This window comes from Mobula birostris, chromosome 26 (assembly GCF_030028105.1).
Source record: "Mobula birostris isolate sMobBir1 chromosome 26, sMobBir1.hap1, whole genome shotgun sequence".
Lineage (NCBI taxonomy): Eukaryota > Metazoa > Chordata > Chondrichthyes > Myliobatiformes > Myliobatidae > Mobula > Mobula birostris.
In genome coordinates this window covers 50,724,635-50,743,539 of record NC_092395.1, presented here as the reverse complement: position 1 = coordinate 50,743,539, position 18,905 = coordinate 50,724,635, and the positions used below count along the sequence as shown (strand labels likewise).

General features: G+C 40.0%; 1 protein-coding gene across 5 annotated transcripts in view; it reads left to right on the top strand.

Annotated features, from left to right (window-relative positions):
• The window catches only part of LOC140188152 (scaffold attachment factor B1-like), a 98,141-nt gene that overhangs the window by 67,108 nt on the left and 12,128 nt on the right, over positions 1-18,905 (top strand). For 3 of the 5 annotated variants that reach the window (XM_072244142.1, XM_072244139.1, XM_072244141.1), the window contains 2 exons: positions 543-667; positions 14,103-14,169. In XM_072244142.1, the coding sequence (XP_072100243.1) occupies positions 543-667; positions 14,103-14,169 (192 nt within the window). Of the gene's footprint in view, positions 1-542; positions 668-14,102; positions 14,170-15,055; positions 15,129-16,986; positions 17,350-18,905 lie in introns of those variants that run through there. The other 2 variants (XR_011883228.1, XM_072244140.1) reach the window with 2 other exon arrangements.

The window sequence follows — 18,905 nt, the reverse complement described above, 5'->3', positions numbered from 1 at the left end:
TTTATAATATTAGTGTATCGTACCACAATAAATTTACTCTGGCTCATAATGCCCTCTGCCTGGGTGTCCTTGGTGCTGCCCTAGTAGCAAAAAGTTTCAATTCCCCAGCATTACCTTTTTTACGTACATGCCCATATTTCACCTTCATGTTTTTTCTTGGTTACCAGGTTCAGGGAATAGCTTCTTGCCCTCTGCCGTCAGATTTCTGAATGGATATTGAACCCATAAACACGACCTCACTACTACTTTTTTCTCTTTTTGTACGACTTATTTAACATAACTATATATATAGCAATTTACAGTTATTATTATCTATTACAATGTACTGCTGCCACATAACAACACATTTCATGACATATGATTCTGATTCGGATTTGTCTCTGCCAACTGAAAATATTGCTGCTTAATCTTCATTCTCAGAATGAGCAAATTTGAGCAAAAGACCTAGTGAAGAAATAGGGGCACTGTATTTGATGATTAACTGTCTTGCTTTTCTGATATACATTAAACCTCTGCCCTCTAATTTTTAATGCTTTCTGAAGAATTTTTGTTTTCAGCTTCAGTCAAGGTTGGAACAGTGATCTTAGTCAGAAAATGGACAGATTTCCTGATCATTCCTGGCAGGAAGGCATGGATAATGGAATGATGTCAAGGAATCATTGGCAAGGTGAAACTCTACAATAGTCTTGTGTTTCTGAACAATGTGAAGAAAGAAATTGTTTCTGGCCATTTCATTCCTCAAAGGCAACACTGGAGAATCATTGCTCATACTTAGCAGTAGTACTGACTTAGATACTGTCTGTACGGAGTTTATCAGTAGTCATTATCTTCCAGTGTAGTTTGTGTGAAGTTTGCACATCTTCCTGTGACCTTGTGGGTTTCTCCTGGTACTCTGATTTCCTTCCACACACTAAAGACCTGCTAGTAACTTAATTGGGTACAGGCTAACATAGTGGCTTGGCATTTACTGTAGGTCTGTCACTCCACAACTCTAAGGTTGATCTTATCTACGTGGCGTTTTTACACTATCTCTGAGGGTTTCTTCTGGTGCTTCTGGTTACTGTTGAACATAATGTTGGCCCTTGTGACTACGGGGGTCAGGGGGTATGGAGGGAAGGCTGGGGCGGGGTTCTGAGTTGGATGATCAGCCATAATCATAATAAATGGCAGTGCAGGCTCGAAGGGCCGAATGGCCTACTCCTGCACCTATTTTCTATGTTTCTATGTTTCTATAACATAAACGTGAAAAGAAAGGAGAGTTACTGGTGATATGAAAAACAATAAATTGCAAGATTATAGTGAAATGGGAGGAGAAATGAGACTGATGGTTTGACCTTTTGGAAACCAGCAAGAATGTAGTGGGCTGAATGACCTCTTCCTGTATTGTAACTAAGTCATCAACAGCTAAAAACATCTGTGACCTTGGTCCTAAAACCTGGAGGAAACCTGTTACATTTTTGCATTAACTGGAAATGAACTGTTCTCCATCTCCAATAAATTGGAAATGAGTGTATAAATTTAAGGGCGTTGCAGAATTATAAAGGATGAGGGCAAAATATGTCGGTCAGAGAGAAATGGATTGCCCTACCAGAAGCGTTGCTGAAAATAGCATTTCAAAGTGGTGAATAAATATGAAAAATAAAAAAGAAACATGAATGGGGGAAAAGGTGGAATAATAGACCAAGTTTAGAGCTCAAGGAGCTGAACCAGTTGTGTTTACAACATTTGAAGGATAAATGTGCTGTATTGTATAAAGGATTAGGGAGATGTCCTGCCTGTGCCTGCTAGTATTAAATATAACATCAAAGTTGTATTGCAGTTTTCCAATCTGATATTCCACTGAGCTGATATTTTATAGTTCATTTTCTCAAGAAGATGACACTACTGACTTATCTGTTAATTGGTATAATTTTCAGAGTTTGCTGATATGACAATGCAAGAGAAAAGTACTGCCAATTTTGAAATCTGAATTATGAATAAAAACAATGCAAATACACAACAGATATTTGTGGAATGTGAAGTTTAAGTCAGTAACTTAAGATTGGTGAAAACTGGAGTATAACATCTGTTACATCTTATTAAAGTACTTGTCAGAAAGCAAAACAAACAATAGGAGAGAACAGAAAGGAAAGCTTGTGATGGAATGCAGGAGAAATTAAATGACAAAAGGAAAGATCATGAAAAGTAAAGAAGCTACAATAGATGGATTGCTGTTGATAGCGTGGAAAAATGAGGAAAACGTGATCTGAAATTGCTAAACTAATAATGTTCCTGAGTTATCCAGTGTCAGTGAGCAGTCAGCCCCCCCCACCCCCAGAGACTTTTTTAAAATTGATTTTTTTTATGCATTTCTATGGGAAACTGGAGAAAGAGAACCCAACAACAAAATGGAGAAAACAAACAAATCCAATATGTAATTCATAACAATTAAGGAAAAAAAAGCACCCAAAAGAGAATTATGTAAAATAGGTATCCATTCCAACCTCCCACTGAAAAAAAAACCCAGGCCAACCATTGTGCATATATAAAAAAAAAATCAATCGGAGCATTCAACCCCAGAGAACTGTAAAATATACATAGAAAAAAAGAAAGTATAATGCCGACTACCAAAAGTATAATGTAATTGACAACAAAAAACTGTGTAACTTACAAAACAAAAAGCTGGAAGTAAGGGATTGTAGCATACAAAAAAAGGATAAGCTTACCCTAAAGAAGAATTGTGAAAATATTCAAGAAAATGTCCCCAAACCTTATGAAACATTACGTCCGAATTGAGAAATGAATAATTAATCTTTTCGAGGTCTAAACAGGCCATAATATCACTAAGCCATTGAGCGTGAGTGGGTGGGGCAGCATCTTTCCACCTAAGGAGAACCAACCGTCTAGCCAAGAGAGAGACAAAAGGTAATGTTCGACATTTAAAGCAACACACATCAAAGTTGCTGGTGAACGCAGCAGGCCAGGCAGCATCTCTAGGAAGAGGAACAGTCGACGTTTCGGGCCGAGACCCTTCGTCAGGACTAACTGAAGGAAGAGTGAATAAGGGATTTGAAAGTGGGAGCAGGAGGGGGAGATCCAAAATGATAGGAGAAGACAGGAGGGGCAGGGATAGAGTCAAGAGCTGGACAGGTGATTGGCAAAAGGGATATGAGAGGATCATGGGACAGGAGGCCTAGGGAGAAAGAAAGGGGGAGGGAAAGCCCAGAAGATGGGCAAGGAGTATAGTGAGAGGGACAGAGGGAGAAAAAGGAGAGAGAGAGAAAAAGAATACCTGAAACGTCGACTGTACCTCTTCCTAGAGATGCTGCCTAGCCTGCTGCGTTCACCAGCAACTTTGATGTGTGTTGCTTGAAATTTTCCAGCGTCTGCAGATTTCCTCCTGGATGTTCAGCATTTAGTCGGACTCAAGTGCAAATTTACGTCACCCAATGTGCCAAAAAGAGCAACCAGAGGGTTAGGTTCTAAATGGCAGTTAAGAATATGAGATAGGGTTGAAAAAACCTCTCTCCAAAATTTCTCTAGACTAGGACGGGTCCAATACATATGAATAAGGGAAGCCTCAGCCCCTTTACACTTATCACAGACAGGGCTAATGTCAGGATAAAGCCGTGATAATTTAGTTTTAGACATATGAGCCCTGTGTACAACCTTAAACTGCAAAAGGCAGTGGCGAGTACATAGAGAGGTTGAGTTGACTGACTTAAGAATTAAATCCCAAACCACATCAGATAAGGAGATATTTAGATCTTGTTCCCAGGCAGTTCTAATTTTATCAAAAGGGGCATGCCTCAGAATCACTAACATTCCGAATAGCAGAAATTAAACCTTTACCCAATGAATTGATACAGAGAAACAAATACAGAACATTTTTCTCATGCATCTCAGGAAAATTTGATATCAAAGGGTTAATGAAATGTCTAATTTGAAGATATCTAAAGAAATGAGTATTAGGTAGATTAAACTTTACAGACAATTGTTGAAAAGTTGCAAAACAGTTATCAATGAAAAGATCTTCAAAGCGCCTAATACCCTTTTTATGCCAGTCGTAAAATGTTGAATCCCGCATAGAAGGTAGGAAAAGATGATTATGTAAAATAGGGCTAGAGAGAGAAAAACCGTGAAGACCATTAAATTTTCTGAACTGAGCCCATATTCTTAAAGAATGTCTGATAAGAGGATTAACAATATGTCGAGGCAAATGACAAGGAAGTGTGGAACCAAGAAGTGCAGAAATTGGAAGATCCTTAGTAGAGTTCAACTCCACAGCCACCCATTTTGGAGAGTCAGACTTATTATGGAAGAAAGACCAAAAAATAAGACAACGAATATTGGGTGCCCTATAATATAAACGTAAATTGGCAAGGCCATACCACCTTCCTTTTTAGATTTTTGAAGATGAGCTTTATTAGGTCTAGGACATTTACCCTCCCATAGATAAGATGAAATAATAGAATCTAACCCATCAAAAAAAGCTTTAGAAATAAAAATTGGTAAAGACTGAAGTAGATACAAAAATTTAGGAAGGATATACATTTTAATAACATTAATACGACCTACAAGAGACATAGACAAGGGTGACCACTGTGTCAAACTCTGTTTTGTAGAGTTTAGAAGATTGGTAAAATTTCCTCGAAAAAGATTCTTAAAGTTCCTTGTTACTGTAACACCAAGATAAGTGAATTGATTGTTAACTACTTTAAAAGGGAGGTCATGGAATACTAAAGCTTGTGCTTCTCTATTGATTGGAAAGAGTTCACTCTTGTGTAAATTAAGTTTATAACCAGAAAATCTGCTAAATTTATTAAGAAGTGAAAACATTGAGGGTAAGGAGATAGTCAGGTTTGATATAAAAATTAAAAGATCGTCAGCATAAAGGGAAACTTTATGCTCAACACCTCCCCTCCAAATCCCCATCACTTCAGCACAGCTGCGAAACGCAATGGCAAGTGGCTCTATAGCTAAATCGAAGAGTAAGGGACTTAAAGGACAACCTCAATGAGTGCCACGTTTAAGGCTGAAAGACTGGGATTGCTGAGAGCTGGTCAAAACAGAAGCAGTGGGACACGAATATAGCAATTTAATCCACGTAGTAAAACTTTGTCCAAAATCAAATTTTTCTAAAACCGCAAAAAGGTAATTCTATTCGACACGATCGAATGCTTTCTTCGCATCAAGAGAAATGACACATTCAGGAATTCCATTTGAGGGTGAATATAAAATATTAAATAAGCGCCGTATATTAAAAAAAGGAAAGACGATTTTTGATAAAATCGGTGTGATCTTCAGAAATAATAGAGGGTATAATGTTTTCTAATCTACGAGCCAAAACTTCAGCCAAAATTTTAACATCAACATTTAATAAAGAAATCGGCCTATACGAAGAACACTCTGTCGGATCTTTACCTTTTTTGGCTAAAAGAATGATACATGCCTCATTAAATGATGCAGGCCATTTACCATGCTTAAATGAATCGGATAGAACTGAAAATAATTGAGACGAAAGCGGTGAAGAAAATGATTTATAAAATTCTGCTGAAAAGCCATCAGGTCTGGGAGATTTACTACTACTACTACTACTACGTCGACTCAGGCCTAGGGGGCCGGTGTCGGGCACGATGACGGACTCTCCACTTCTCCCTCTCCCTCATCAGTGTGTTCAGTTCATCTACATTAGCTGGGCCGCTGTCTTCTAGGAGCGTGTTGACCATAGTCTTGGGAGGGTACCCAGGGTTCATCCTCCCGTGCTTGGGCTCCCATAAGATGACTAGGCTGGCAGGTAGCTCGGGGTGGCGAAGACAGTGCCCCGCTAGTTGCAGTCTTCTTGCCTCGATTTTAGTGGTGAGCATTGGTAGGTTGTTATAGAGCTCGACGTTCGTCATGTGCTGTCGCCAACTCATGTCAAGAGCCATCCGGAGCATTCGTGTATAGCAACCATCTAGAGACTTCTGCATCATGTTGGTGAGTGTCCACGTCTCACATCCGTATGTGAGAATGGACTCTATGACTTCTATGAAAATCCTCTTTCTAAGCCCTCTGGTCAGGTTCGACTTCCAGATTTCCTTCATGTCGTTCATAGCCCTCCACGCCAGCACCTTCCATATCTTTATGTCCTTCTCCGAACTCATCATTCTTGACCCGAGGTACTTGTAGTCAAAGGCTTTCTTAATGGTATCATTCTCTACGGCCTTGAGAGTACCTTCGTCACAGTTAAACACCATGTACTCTGTCTTTTTAGCGTTTAGGTGAAGTCCAACTTTATTGCACTCAATTTCTACTTTTGTCAGTAGCTGCTGTGCTTCCTCCATCTGGTCAGAGAGCAGGACTATGTCATCTGCAATACAGGAGATTTACCCGACTGTAATACAGAGATGGCAGACGATATTTGCTCTAATGATAATGGTTCTTTGAGTTTTGTTTTAAAGTCAGAAGAAAGCGAAGGAATATTTAAACTATTTAAAAAACACTCAACCGAGATATTCTCATTTAAAGATTCAGAAATATAAAGTTGAGAATAATAGTTCTTAAGTGTGTCATTGATATCAAAATGATTCGAAGTAATGTTCCCATTTCCCATTCGAATTTTTGTGATTTGTTGTTTAGCTTTAGAGCGTCTTAGTTGGTTAACTAAAAACTTACTGGACTTATCCCCATGAATATAAAATCGGCTCTTTCAAGAAGTTGGCGTTCAACTGGCCGAGTGGAGATGAGGTCAAACTTAGTTTGAAGTCCTACTCTTGTCTTATACAATTCAGGATTTTTGGTCTGGGCATATAATTGGTCTGTTGCTTTAATTTGACCAATCAAGTCTAAACGCTCTAAATAGGTCTTTCTTTTCAGATTCACAGTATATGAAATTATTTGACCACTCAAATATGCTTTCATGGCGTCCCAGACGACCTGGGATGAGATTTCAGATGACATGTTACTACTTAAAAAAAAGTTATCTGGTCCTTCATAAATTTTACAAACTCATTATCTGACAACAAGGTCAGATTAAAACGCCAATGTTTGTTCATTTGAGGAAGACCAGGGAAATTTATGGACAGGGTAACTGGGGAATGATCCGAAATCACTATACTCTGATAGTCGCAAGAGTGAACAGATGGAATCAGCTGATTATCCATTAAGAAATAATCAATTCCAGTAAAAGTATGATGGACATGTGAAAAAAAGGAATAATCCCTCTCAGTAGGATAGAAAAAGCGCCACACATCAGAAATACCAGAATTAGAAAGGAAAGAATGGATAGACAACGCAGATTTACTAGGTAGTCTAGGAACAGAGGAGGATCGATCCAATACTGGATCTAACCAACAATTAAAATCACCACCCAATATGAGGGAATATAAACTCAAGTCAGGTAGTAAAGAAAAAAAACGGTCAAAAAATCCACATCATCTGAATTGGGAGTATAGCCAAGACTACCCTATTATTATACAATTCCCCAGAGACAATAATAAAACGATCATTTGTATCTGAAATTTTATGAAGCTCAAAGGGAACATTCTGGTTAAGAAAAATTGAAACCCCCATGGCTTTACCTGGAAAGGCAGAATGAAAGTGCTGTCCCACCTACCTAGACATAAGGTGAGAGTTATCAAAACTACGAATATGTGTTTCTTGCAAAAAAGCAATATCAGCTTGAAGCTGCTTGAGATGTGAAAACACCTTCCTTCTTTTAACAGGATGGTTCAATCCCTTAACATTTCAGCTTATAAGATTCAATAGGTTAACCATTGTCATATAAAAAACATATAGGATAGTAGGCATAAATATGGACAAACATTCTAATAACAGCTCTGGGGCAAAAGTAAGAAACAAAAAAATCAGGACAAGAAAAAAAGTCCTGAATAACAAAGGATAACCAAGAAGTGCTTAAATAATGTTGGCACTAGGAAACCCTCTCCCTACCCTCTCAGAACCCAAAGCAAGAAAGCTACCGAAGAACAGCAGCAAGCTCTTCAGAAAAAAACTACCCGAACCCCAACTTTCAGCTTCTGTTTCATGAGCTCCTTTTAATTAAGTTTAAAAAAAACCAGAGAGCTTATGCACTTGGAATTAAAATTGTACACAAAGAAAAAAAAGAAAACAGTACTATCGAAAAGTATTAGACTTAATTTGAAATAATAATCCAGATTACCATACCCGCGAAGAAAAAAAATACAGTAATTAAAAAAATAAAATTTATAAAGAAAACAGGGGGAAAAAAACAAAGAAAGAGGGAAAAAAAAGTACCAGTCGGCCATTTTAAATAATCAAATCGAGTCTAAAGGAGACACTGTAGCAAGGAGACTTTTGAAAAATGTCTGAATTTATAGCAGACTTAAACCATTTTCAGTAATTTAAGAAATAATTTACGAGTCCCCATAGCAAGGAGACTTTCAGTAAATTTCTGAACTTCTTATAGCAGAGTTAAACCATTTTCAGTAATTTAAAAATTAAATTTAAAGGAAAATAAGAAATAATAGCAATCGGCTATTTTAAATAATCAAATCAAGTCTGAAGGAGACACCATGGCAAGAAGACTTTCAATAAAGTTCTGAGCTTCTTATAGCAGAATTAAACCATTTTCAGTAATTTAAAAATTAATTAAGAGGGAGTCACCATAGCGAGGAGACTTCAAATAAATTTCTGGATTACTTATAGCAGAGTTAACCATTTCCAGTAATATTAAAAATCAAATTTAAAAGGAAAACAACAAAAAAAAAGAAAAAAACAATTGGCCATTTTAAATAATCAAATTGAGTCTGAAGAAATCACAATGACAAGGAGACTTTCGATAAATTTCTAAACTCCTTATACCAGAAATAAACCATTATCAATAATTTAAAAGGAAACCAAAGAAATAAAAAAAACCATGGAGAGAAAAAAAGTAATCAGCCATTTTAAATAATCAGATCAAGTCTGAAGAAGTCGTGACAGCAAGGCGACTTTTGATGAATTCCTGAGCTTCTGTAGCAGAGTTGAACAATTTTTTGTCCCCAGTACTAAGAGTTATTCAAAGCTTGGCAGGGTAATATAACGAGGGCCTAAATCCATGATTGTAAAACTCTTTCATTACACCTTTCTATTTGGCACGTAGTCTCAAAACTTGAGGAGCATAATCTTCAACAATACGAATGGGATGGCCCTGATAATGCAATTTTCCTCTTCGACGTGCTTCCATAGTCAAAAGGTTTTTCACCTGATAGCGATGAAAACAAAGCATAACTGGGCGTGGCTGGGAGCCCAGTTCGGGCTTAGAACGAAATACCTGTATACGGTGAGCTCTGTCTAACTCAGGTGAATTTGGAAGAGTATCTTTCCCAAAAACCTCACAAAGCAAGGAGGAAAAAAGTTCAACAGGAACTCTGCTTTCAATAGCCTTTGGCAGACCGAGGATATGTAGATTGTGCCTTCTACTCTGACCTTCGAGATCAGCTATTTTGGCTGATAACTTGGTGTTGTTCTCACTCAAATTGCTGGAATGGCTTCCAGCTGCTGAACACGACATTTTAAATCTCCGGTTTCTGAGTCAAGATGAGAAAGACGAATGGCATGTTTCTCCACTTTGGAATTAATTTGATCCAATTTTGACTCCAATGAACTGAAGAAAGACTTATATTCTGACTTAAGTTCAGATATAATCTCTTGTCGGTGCTGGTCCAGAATGGCGATAATGTCGGCAGATGGAGGCAGTCACAGAAACTTCTTTTTTCCCAGCTTTAGAGGGCTTGAAGGCCATTGTAAGACAGACGTATTCACAGGCAGGTAGGAGAACAAAAAAAAAATCAGCAGTCTAGAGTAGAAAAAGGAAGATAAGAAGTGCGGAGGTAAGAAATAAAACAGAGCGACAATTTTAAGCGATTAACCTATCACCATCTTACTGGAAGTTCCCAGAGACTTTTTGGGGGGAAGCAGCGGGAGGCCATCAGTTGTACTCTGCTTCCATTAGCCAATTTGAGATTTGGTGCTTTCATAAGCAGCTCTAAGCAATATAACATAGGAGCAGTGTCACTCTTTAACTCTTCGCTGTAGTCACCGCGACTTAAAGTGTGGGGTTGGTAGAAGTAGATCAGAGCTGATGAAACTAACCTGTATATTCATTTGTTCCTGATGCATCTTATATAGAGTCATGCAGTATGGAAACAGGCCCTTCAGTCATTTAGTCCATACCAACCACAGCATCATCCCTGCTCATCCCAGTTGCATTTTTGAAGAGCCAATACTCTTCCAAGCCTTTCTCTTCCTTGTACTTGTCCAAATGGCTTTTTGCTGCTGTTGTACCCGCTTCTACCACTTCCTCTGGCAGCTTATTCTAGGTACTCGCTACCTTCTGTGTTACTAGAAGTTACTTCTCAGATCTATGACCAACCATCTTATGATTTTATACACTTCTGAGTCTCCCATCATTCTAGTATGCTCACGAAATAAGGATCCAGTATGGCCAATCTCTCCCTATAATCTCTTCTGTACCTAATCTAACTGGACAATGTCTTTCCTGTAATAAAAACGGACAGAAGCTGCACACTATACTCCAAGTGCTTCCTCACCAATGATGTGTGTAACTGCAAAATAATTTATTTATTTTTGTTTATTTTGAGATACAGTGTGGTAACAGCCCCTTTCGGCCCAACAAGCTAATGCTGCGCAGTTGCACCCATGTGACCATTTAACACCTGCATCTTTGGGATGTGGGAGGAAATCAGAGCACCCAGATGAAACCCACACTGTTGTGAGGAGAAGGTATAAACGAGCGTCTTTTAAGAGATTCTTAGATAGGTACGTAGAGCTTAGAAAAATAGAGGGCTATGTGGTAGGGTAATTCTAGGCAGTTTCTAGAGTAGATTACATGGTTTTGCCCGACGCCGGCCCCCTAGGCCTGAGTCGACGTGGTAGTAGTAGTTACATGCTGGCCTCAACCTTGTGGGCCAAAGGGCCTGTAATGTGCTGTAGGTTTCTCTGTTCTAGGAGACGGAATTGAAGCAGTGTTACTGGCGCTGTAATAGCGTTACGCTGACTGTGCCACTCGAGGTGTCGCTTTTCAAAAGCTCGACTGATGATGCCCTGACTTGTGAAGACCACCTTCTTCACCATCCTGTCTACCTGCGTGATCCCTGCATTCACTATATAGATCCTACCCTGGTTTGAATGTCCAAAATGCAACTTATTTAAGTTGAGATCCATTTGGTATTCCTCAGCCCATCTCCCAAACAGATGAGGGATATAAGGATATAATGCTGCAGATACCTTCTTCTTTGTAATATGCATATGTTTCAAGTCCTCACTACTTACTACCTTCATATATGTAAAATGTAGAATAGCAATTACTTGTAATTGTAAGTAAATGCAGCTGGTGTTAATAAGTTTAGAATGCATCACAAAATTGAAAGGTTGTTTAGAACTGATCCCATTTGGAGTTTTTTTAATCATTTGGATGTATATTCAGGTATCTCGATGTATATGCCAGTATATACAGAAGTAAAATGAAGCAACTTTGCATTGCATGAACTTGTTTCAGCTATCCTCATTTATATCTTTATAAACAATATTTTGCAAGTCCTTTGTCACTAATATTTTCCGTTTGTTGACCCTATGTGTCTTATTTTCATTATGGTTATGCTGTCCCTTTATATCTTAATCCCCTACTAGGAGATCTTGGGTTCTTTCCCTTTTTTATTGGTGGTTTAGATCGGGGTCCTCAACCTTTTTTGCACCGTGGACCGGTTTAATATTGACAATATTCTTGCAGACCAGCCGACCGGTGGCGGGGGGGGGGGGGGTATAATCACAACTGGAATATAGGTGAAACTATGTCACTTATAAGTGGCTAATAATACACTCAATTTCGTTTCTAAAAGGGTTTACCTAACAAATTTAATATTAAACACACAGCGCATATTTTCCTCGTATGAACATATAAAATCATTGCAACACACCAGTATCGCTGAATCAGTGGGAGCCCTGGACTTGTTTCCCTGCAACAAGACGGTCCCATCGAGGGGTGATGGGAGACAGTGATACTCGAAGGGGGTTCCTTATGTCCAGTCTATTCCGCAATTTAGTTTTCATTGCATTAATCGCAGAAAATCCTGCTTCGCAATATGATGTTGGAAATGGAAGCACCGTTTTCAGTGCTTTCGTGGCTATCTCAAGATATTCAGCCTTGACTTTGATCCAGAATGCCGGCAGAGATGTTATGTCATACTTTTCAGCCCACCGTCATTTGCAAGCTTGAGGAGTTGATCTTCTACCCGTGCTGACATGGATGATTCACCAGGGACATTCACAAATGGGTCATGGACCCATTCCTTTGCACGTCTTGGGTCATTTGCGGTTGGGAAGTAACGCTCAAATTCTGTCAACAGCGAAGTTAGGTGATCGCGCACCAGCTGTGAGAAGGACGGCGCAGCCTCAGTCTCTCCTAAGATCCCAGCTAATGTTGGGAACATGTCAAATATGCCCCTGTCCACTCGTCGTCCCCATAGTTCCAGCTTGGCTTTGAAAGCAGACACTTTATCTGCCAACTTGAAGACAGTTGTCATTCTCCCCTGAAGTGACAAATTGAGTTCATTGAGTAGGTTGAAGATGTCACACAGATAAGCGAGTTTTGCTATCCACTCCTCATCACTGAAGTGTGCTGCCAGTGGTGACTTTTTTCCTGAAAGAAATCTCTGTAGCTGCTCTCTTAGCTCAAAAATCCTGGCCAGGCTCTCTCCCTTGATAGCCACCTGACTTCAGTGTGAAAGAGAAGACATTTGTGCTCTGCATCCATTTCCTCGCAAAGCTGCTCAAACAGATGTGAGTTAAGGGCTTTTGCTTTGATGTGATTGATAACTTCAACAACGTCACTCAATACACTGTTAAGATCAGGTAACAGTTTTTGGCTAGCCAGCATTTCCCTCTGTGTGACACAGTGTATAGACTGGCATTCAGGAGCAACCTCTTTGACTTGGGTAGTGAAACCAGACTCGTTAAGCTGTTCCAACAGCTGTGCTTCGATGTCCTCCGCTATGTCATCGATTCTCCTTGAAACTGTGGTAGCTGAAAGAGAAACCTGTGCCATCTTGTTAGCTGCAGCTTCTCTCAACAGTTCACAGCACATGTCTTGGCAGCAGGCAGAATCAATTCTTCACCAACAGTGAAAGGCTTCTTAGCCTTAGCAATATGGCTAGCCACTAAGTATAACGCTCTCAGAGCAGCAGCATTTGTGGAGGTGGTGCCTCTCAGCACTTGCTTCTGTCCCGCTTGTTCATGATTTTTCTGCTCAAAAAACTCAACGGGTTTGTCTTTAAGTGCAGGGTGCTTGGAATCAAGGTGCCAAAGCAGTTTTGAGGGCTTCATTGCCTCATTAGACAGCTTGTCTCCACATACCACACGCGGGGCTTGGAGCATGTGAGTCACTGGTCGCAATAAAGCCATATTTTATGTATGACTCGTTGTATTTTCTGTTAAAGGAAGCTTTCTTTTTTTTTTGCAGTCTCTGCATGATCATCATCGTTAGGCCTTTTATGTCCCCTACTATCTCTTCCAAAGAAACTCTCAAGCGATATTTGTTTTTTACCCATCGAGTAGTTGCAGGTTAATGCCCGACTGATGACCTCGCGAGCATTCAAGTTCAACAGAGGGCGTGACAGGGAATAAGGAAAGGTACAGTTGACTCACGTCGTTTCCTCGTGGCCCGGTAGCACATGCTTTGCGGCCCGGTGGTTGGGGACCACTGGTTTAGATGACCACCATTCTTCTGTCTGAACATGTTCACAAATTGTTCAATTCCTTTTGACTCCATTCATTTTCCTCAAATAGAGTGTCTGTTTGTGTCCTAAGTATACTTGTCTGTTTGGGATATGTGGAACCTTGTTTGTTTTAGCCCCACTCAGATCCCCTGCTCAATTTTTGCTGGTACATTGATTACTGCTGTAGTGTTCTTATCATGGACTGGAAAGCTTCTAACATGCTACTCTTTCTCATAATGTTGATTGTTTCTGTAACGTCTTGCCCCCACCTCATTTAATTCAAATTTAATTTGTGATTCATTGTTTTTTATGTTCATAAGGTGTTTCCATGTTGATTGAATAGCCACCTGGGTATGAAGATTACTCACTAATGTACTGCTGTTGTAGGTGATGACCGGGACACGTCTGGCCAGTCTGGAACAAGTTACACTATGCACAGAGGAGGACAGCAGAAGTAAGTAGCAGGAAAGGTCTCTTGGCATTACGTATTTCAGAGAATGTGGACTATCGAAATTTAAAAATAATTGCCAATTGTATTTGTGGAATTTTACTTGATAAAATATCTATCCACGTACTTCATTCATACGTTGATGGTATGCATGAGCACGATTGGTATGTAAACAATTGTTATTCAATTTAACCTTTCCATCTGCCATTTGATGTTAATATTCTATCAGTAGGTTTTGTGTCAGAGTGGTAATGGAGGTTGTATTTTATCTTGTGTTTTATTTGACTGTTCTTTTTCATAGTTTTATTGTGAATTAACAGAACTCTTATCACTATAATGCTATGTCTATATCTTCAACTTTCAGAGAAAAATAAATATAAATCTCCATATAAATAAATGGTAAACAAGATAACTTGACTTCCTATGTTCTCCTGATCCCGAATAAGGTCTGGGTTTGCTTGCGGAGATGTAATAGCATCTTCTGCTGCTGCTAATGTCGGCGTTCCTGAAATATTTCTGATTGTTATATATGTCATCGTAGGGCAAGCAGAATATTGGAGAAAGACAGCACACTTATCAGTTTCACTTCCCAGGAGATTTCAGTCACTTTGCCTATCCTTTCTGTCCTTATCCTAATTGTCCTAGATATGATCCATTCTAGCTTTTCTCTTCATGTTGTGTATCTCAGAGTTCTCTCTTAAGCTTTCAGGTCAATCCTGATTGTACTAGTCCAGTTTGAAGTAGTCCTGATTGTACCAGTCCTGTCCCAGTACTTGAACTCTTCTTTGCACTTATTTTTAGATAAGTCAATTATTCATTACTCTCTGCATATACAGACCCTGTTACACCAAGCTCCCTAATACTCTGCTACTGCTCTTGACTCCTCTACCAGAAAACACCAGGAATGGTTTGATGAGAATGACCATGAGATCCAGGAGCTAATTAGTTGAAAACGCAAGGCCTTCTTGGAATGGAAACTTGATCACACTTCTATGGAAAAAAAACAGCTTTACAGGCACTTGAAGGCTGAGGTCCAACAAAAAACACGTGACCTAAAGAACAAATGGTTGGTGGAGAAATCGCGGGAGATCCAGCAACTGGCTGTAGCCATGATGCAAGTGGATTCTTTAGCACATCAAGACCACTTATAGCTCGAACATCCTCTGGCCTACATCTCTGAGAGCTAGAAAGGCAGTTAGCACCCGTTGGAAGGATTACTTCAAAGAACTCCTCAGCTGAGACTCTGTCCTTGGCTCCAATTCACAGTGCAATATTAAATTTAGGCTCGCCACCGTCAGACCAATAAAAGGTTAAAAAAGCCATACTATATGTCATCTTGAAAATACCACAGACATAGCCTCAAGATAATAAGCCCTGCTGAAGTATTCTACAAAAATGGTAGAAGCATTTAACACTGATTTACAGCAACATCTCCCATATTTGTGAAGAGACACCAGATGCTGTAATTGTGACCTTCTTCAGGAAAAGAAATATTGATTGTGGACATTATAGAAGTGTCTCCCAGCTGTCTGCAACAGGGAAGTCATTACCAAGCTGCTGGGAGAGTCACCCAAATTGTATTGTGGGTTCCATCCAAAGTTCAAAGTAAATTTTATTATTCAAATACATATATGTCACCATATACAACCCAGAGATTCATTTTCCTGTGGGCATACTCAGAAAATCTATAGAATAGTAACTATAACAGGATCAATGAAAGATCATCTAGAGTGCAGAAGACGACAAACGGCAGCTGCAAATATAAATAAATAGCTATAAATAATGAGAACATGAGATAATAGGATAAAAGAGTCCTTAAAGTGAGATCACTGGTTGTGGAAACATATCGATGTGAGTGAGTGTTGTTATCCCCTTTGTTCAAGAGCCTGATGGCTGAGGGGTAGTAACTGTTCTTGAACCCGGTGGTGTGAGTCCTGAGGCACCTGTACCTTCTACTTGATGGCAGCAGTGAGAAAAGAGGATGGGTGGTGGGGATTTCTGATGATGGATGCTGCTTTCCTATGACAACGTTTCATGTAGATGTGCTCAATGGTTGGGAGGGCTTTACCCGTGATGGACTGGGACAAATCCACTACCTTTTGTAGGATTTTCCATTCAAAACCATTGGTGTTTCCATACCAAGCTGTGATGCAGCCAGTCAATACACTCTCCACTACACAACTATAGAAGTTTGTCAAAGTTTTAGATGTCGTGCTGGATCTCCGCAGAGTCCCAAGGAAGTAGAGGTGTTTCTGTGCTTTCTTTGCAATTGCACTTACGTGCTGGGTCCAGGAGAGGTCCTCTGAAATAGTAACTCCCAGGAATTTAAAGTTGCTAACCCTCTCCACCTCTGATCCTCCCATAAGGACTGGGTTGTGGACATCTGGTTTCCCTCTCTGGAAGTCTACGTTCAATCCCTTGGTCTTGCTAACATTGAGAGAGAGGTTATTGTTGTGACACCACTCAGCCAAATTTTGAACCTCCCTCCTGCATGCTGAATCATCACCTCCTTTGCTTTGACCGAAAACAGTGGTGTCATCAGTAAACTTGAATATGGTTTGGAGCTGTTCTTAGCCCCACAGGCATAGGTGTAAAGTGAGTAGAGCAGGGAGCTAAGTCCTGTGGTGTACCTGTGCTGATGGAGGTCATGGAGGAGATGTTGTTATCAATCTCAAACTGACTGGGGTCTCTTGATCCAATTACACAGGAGGTATTTAGGCCAAGGTCTTGGACGTTATTGATTAGTTTTGAGGGGGTGATGATATTAAATGCTGAGCTGTAATCGACAAAGAGCATCCTAATGTATACAACTTTGCTATCTAGATGTTCCAGGTTTGATTGAAGAGCCAGTGAGATGACATCTGCTGTAGACCTGTTGCTTTGATAGGCAAATCAGAGCGGATCCAAGTCGCCTCTCAGGCAGGAGGTGATAATGTTTCACTAGCCTCTCAGAACACTTCATGTCTGCGTATGCAAGTGCAACTGGGTGATAAAGGCCTAAAAGGAATGATCACCATGTGACAACACCAGAAAAACATGCAAGGAGTGATATCAGTCACCTCACCAGCCAACTCTGACCCAACTAAAGTCTTCATCTGTCAATGAAAGGAACTGTGAAGAATGCTTCCTAAGTTTGGCTGTCCTCAGAAATCTGGTTCAATTATACATATGACCGTTACCTTTGAGGTAAGCCACAATTCTGCCAAGCTTTGGCTGTCCTCAGAAATCTGGTTCAATTATACATGTCACTGTTACTTTTGAGGTAAGCCACAATTCTGCCAAGCAATCATTGGGTCCAATCTCAGTCCTGGGCAAGGTGTGTCATCACCCTCAACATTTATTAAACTTTCTTGCTGCAGTGTTCCAACTCACCGCCAGCAAACTTCCTTCTGAACTGGAGCTGATCTGTAGAATGAATGTGAAATTGTTAAATTTCCTTGACTTTGACAGCAGTGCCAAGGTTTTTGAGTTGTAAAATGCTGTTGACTTTTGGAGGCTGAACTCCAGGTCATTAGACCAGTTGCAGCTTACTCAAGGTATTTACTCATATGAAGCTTCCTCAAAACCAGCCTCTGTCAATAAAGGCCAACAAAGGCCCTGCAAAGTATGATTACTTTCAAACCTTGATTGCTAGATCTTAGTGAAGGCAGATATCAGTGATAAAGTTCATCACTGTTTCCAGTGCACAACTGCAGCCTTCAGTTCTCAGAGAAAAGGTATTGGCAGATTAAGACAAACTTGGCAAAAAAACTCATGATCCACCAGGTAGCAATGATTACATGGTTGAGAGACATGGACTGCCATAGCAAGCACTTCAAAACATAAGAGGTACCACCAACACCATGTCTGCAAGATCTTGTAAATGTGCTTGTAGATGAAGTGAACCAACATTCCTCTCCTAGGCCACTGTTCTCTGCAGACCCTCTAATTACACTCAGCTCATTCCAACGAACAGGCCACATTGTTTACACAGGAAATCAAGAGAAATAGCAGAAGTTGTGTATGAAACCTAGTCCTCTTCAATAACTCATTAAATACTTCCTGGTTCAACTATTGTGGTGCTTGTAACCTCATCAGCCCTTCTCAGAACCCACGGAACATGTAGTCAAGTACTCAACATTGAGGGATTGTGTAAGATGGTAATCCAGAATCTGTTCACACCAATCTCCCCCATGCTTCTCCAACTACTTTTAAACTCTACATGGGACCTCTACTTTTCGTGATTTTTATTAACGACCTGGATGTGGGGGTAGAAGGATGGGTTGGCAGACAACACAAAAGTTAGTGGTGTTGTGGATAGTGTAGAGGATTGTCGAAGATTGCTGAGAGACATTGATAAGATGCAGAAGTGGGCTGAGAAGTGGCAGATGGAGTTCAACCCAGAGAAGTGTGAGGTGGTACACTTTGGAAGGACAAACTCCAAGGCAGAGTACAAAGTAAATGGCAGGATACTTGGTAGTGTGGAGGAGTGGAGGAGCAGAGGGATCTGGGGGTACATGTCCACAGATCCCTGAAAGTTGCCTCACAGGTAGATAGGGTAGTTAAGAAAGATTATGGGGTGTTAGCTTTCATAAGTCGAGGGATAGAGTTTAAGAGTTGCGAGGTAATGATGCAGCTCTATAAAACTCTGGTTAGGCCACACTTGGAGTACTGCGTCCAGTTCTGGTCGCCTCACTATAGGAAGGATGTGGAAGCATTGGAAAGGGTACAGAGGATATTTACGAGGATGCTGCCTGGTTTAG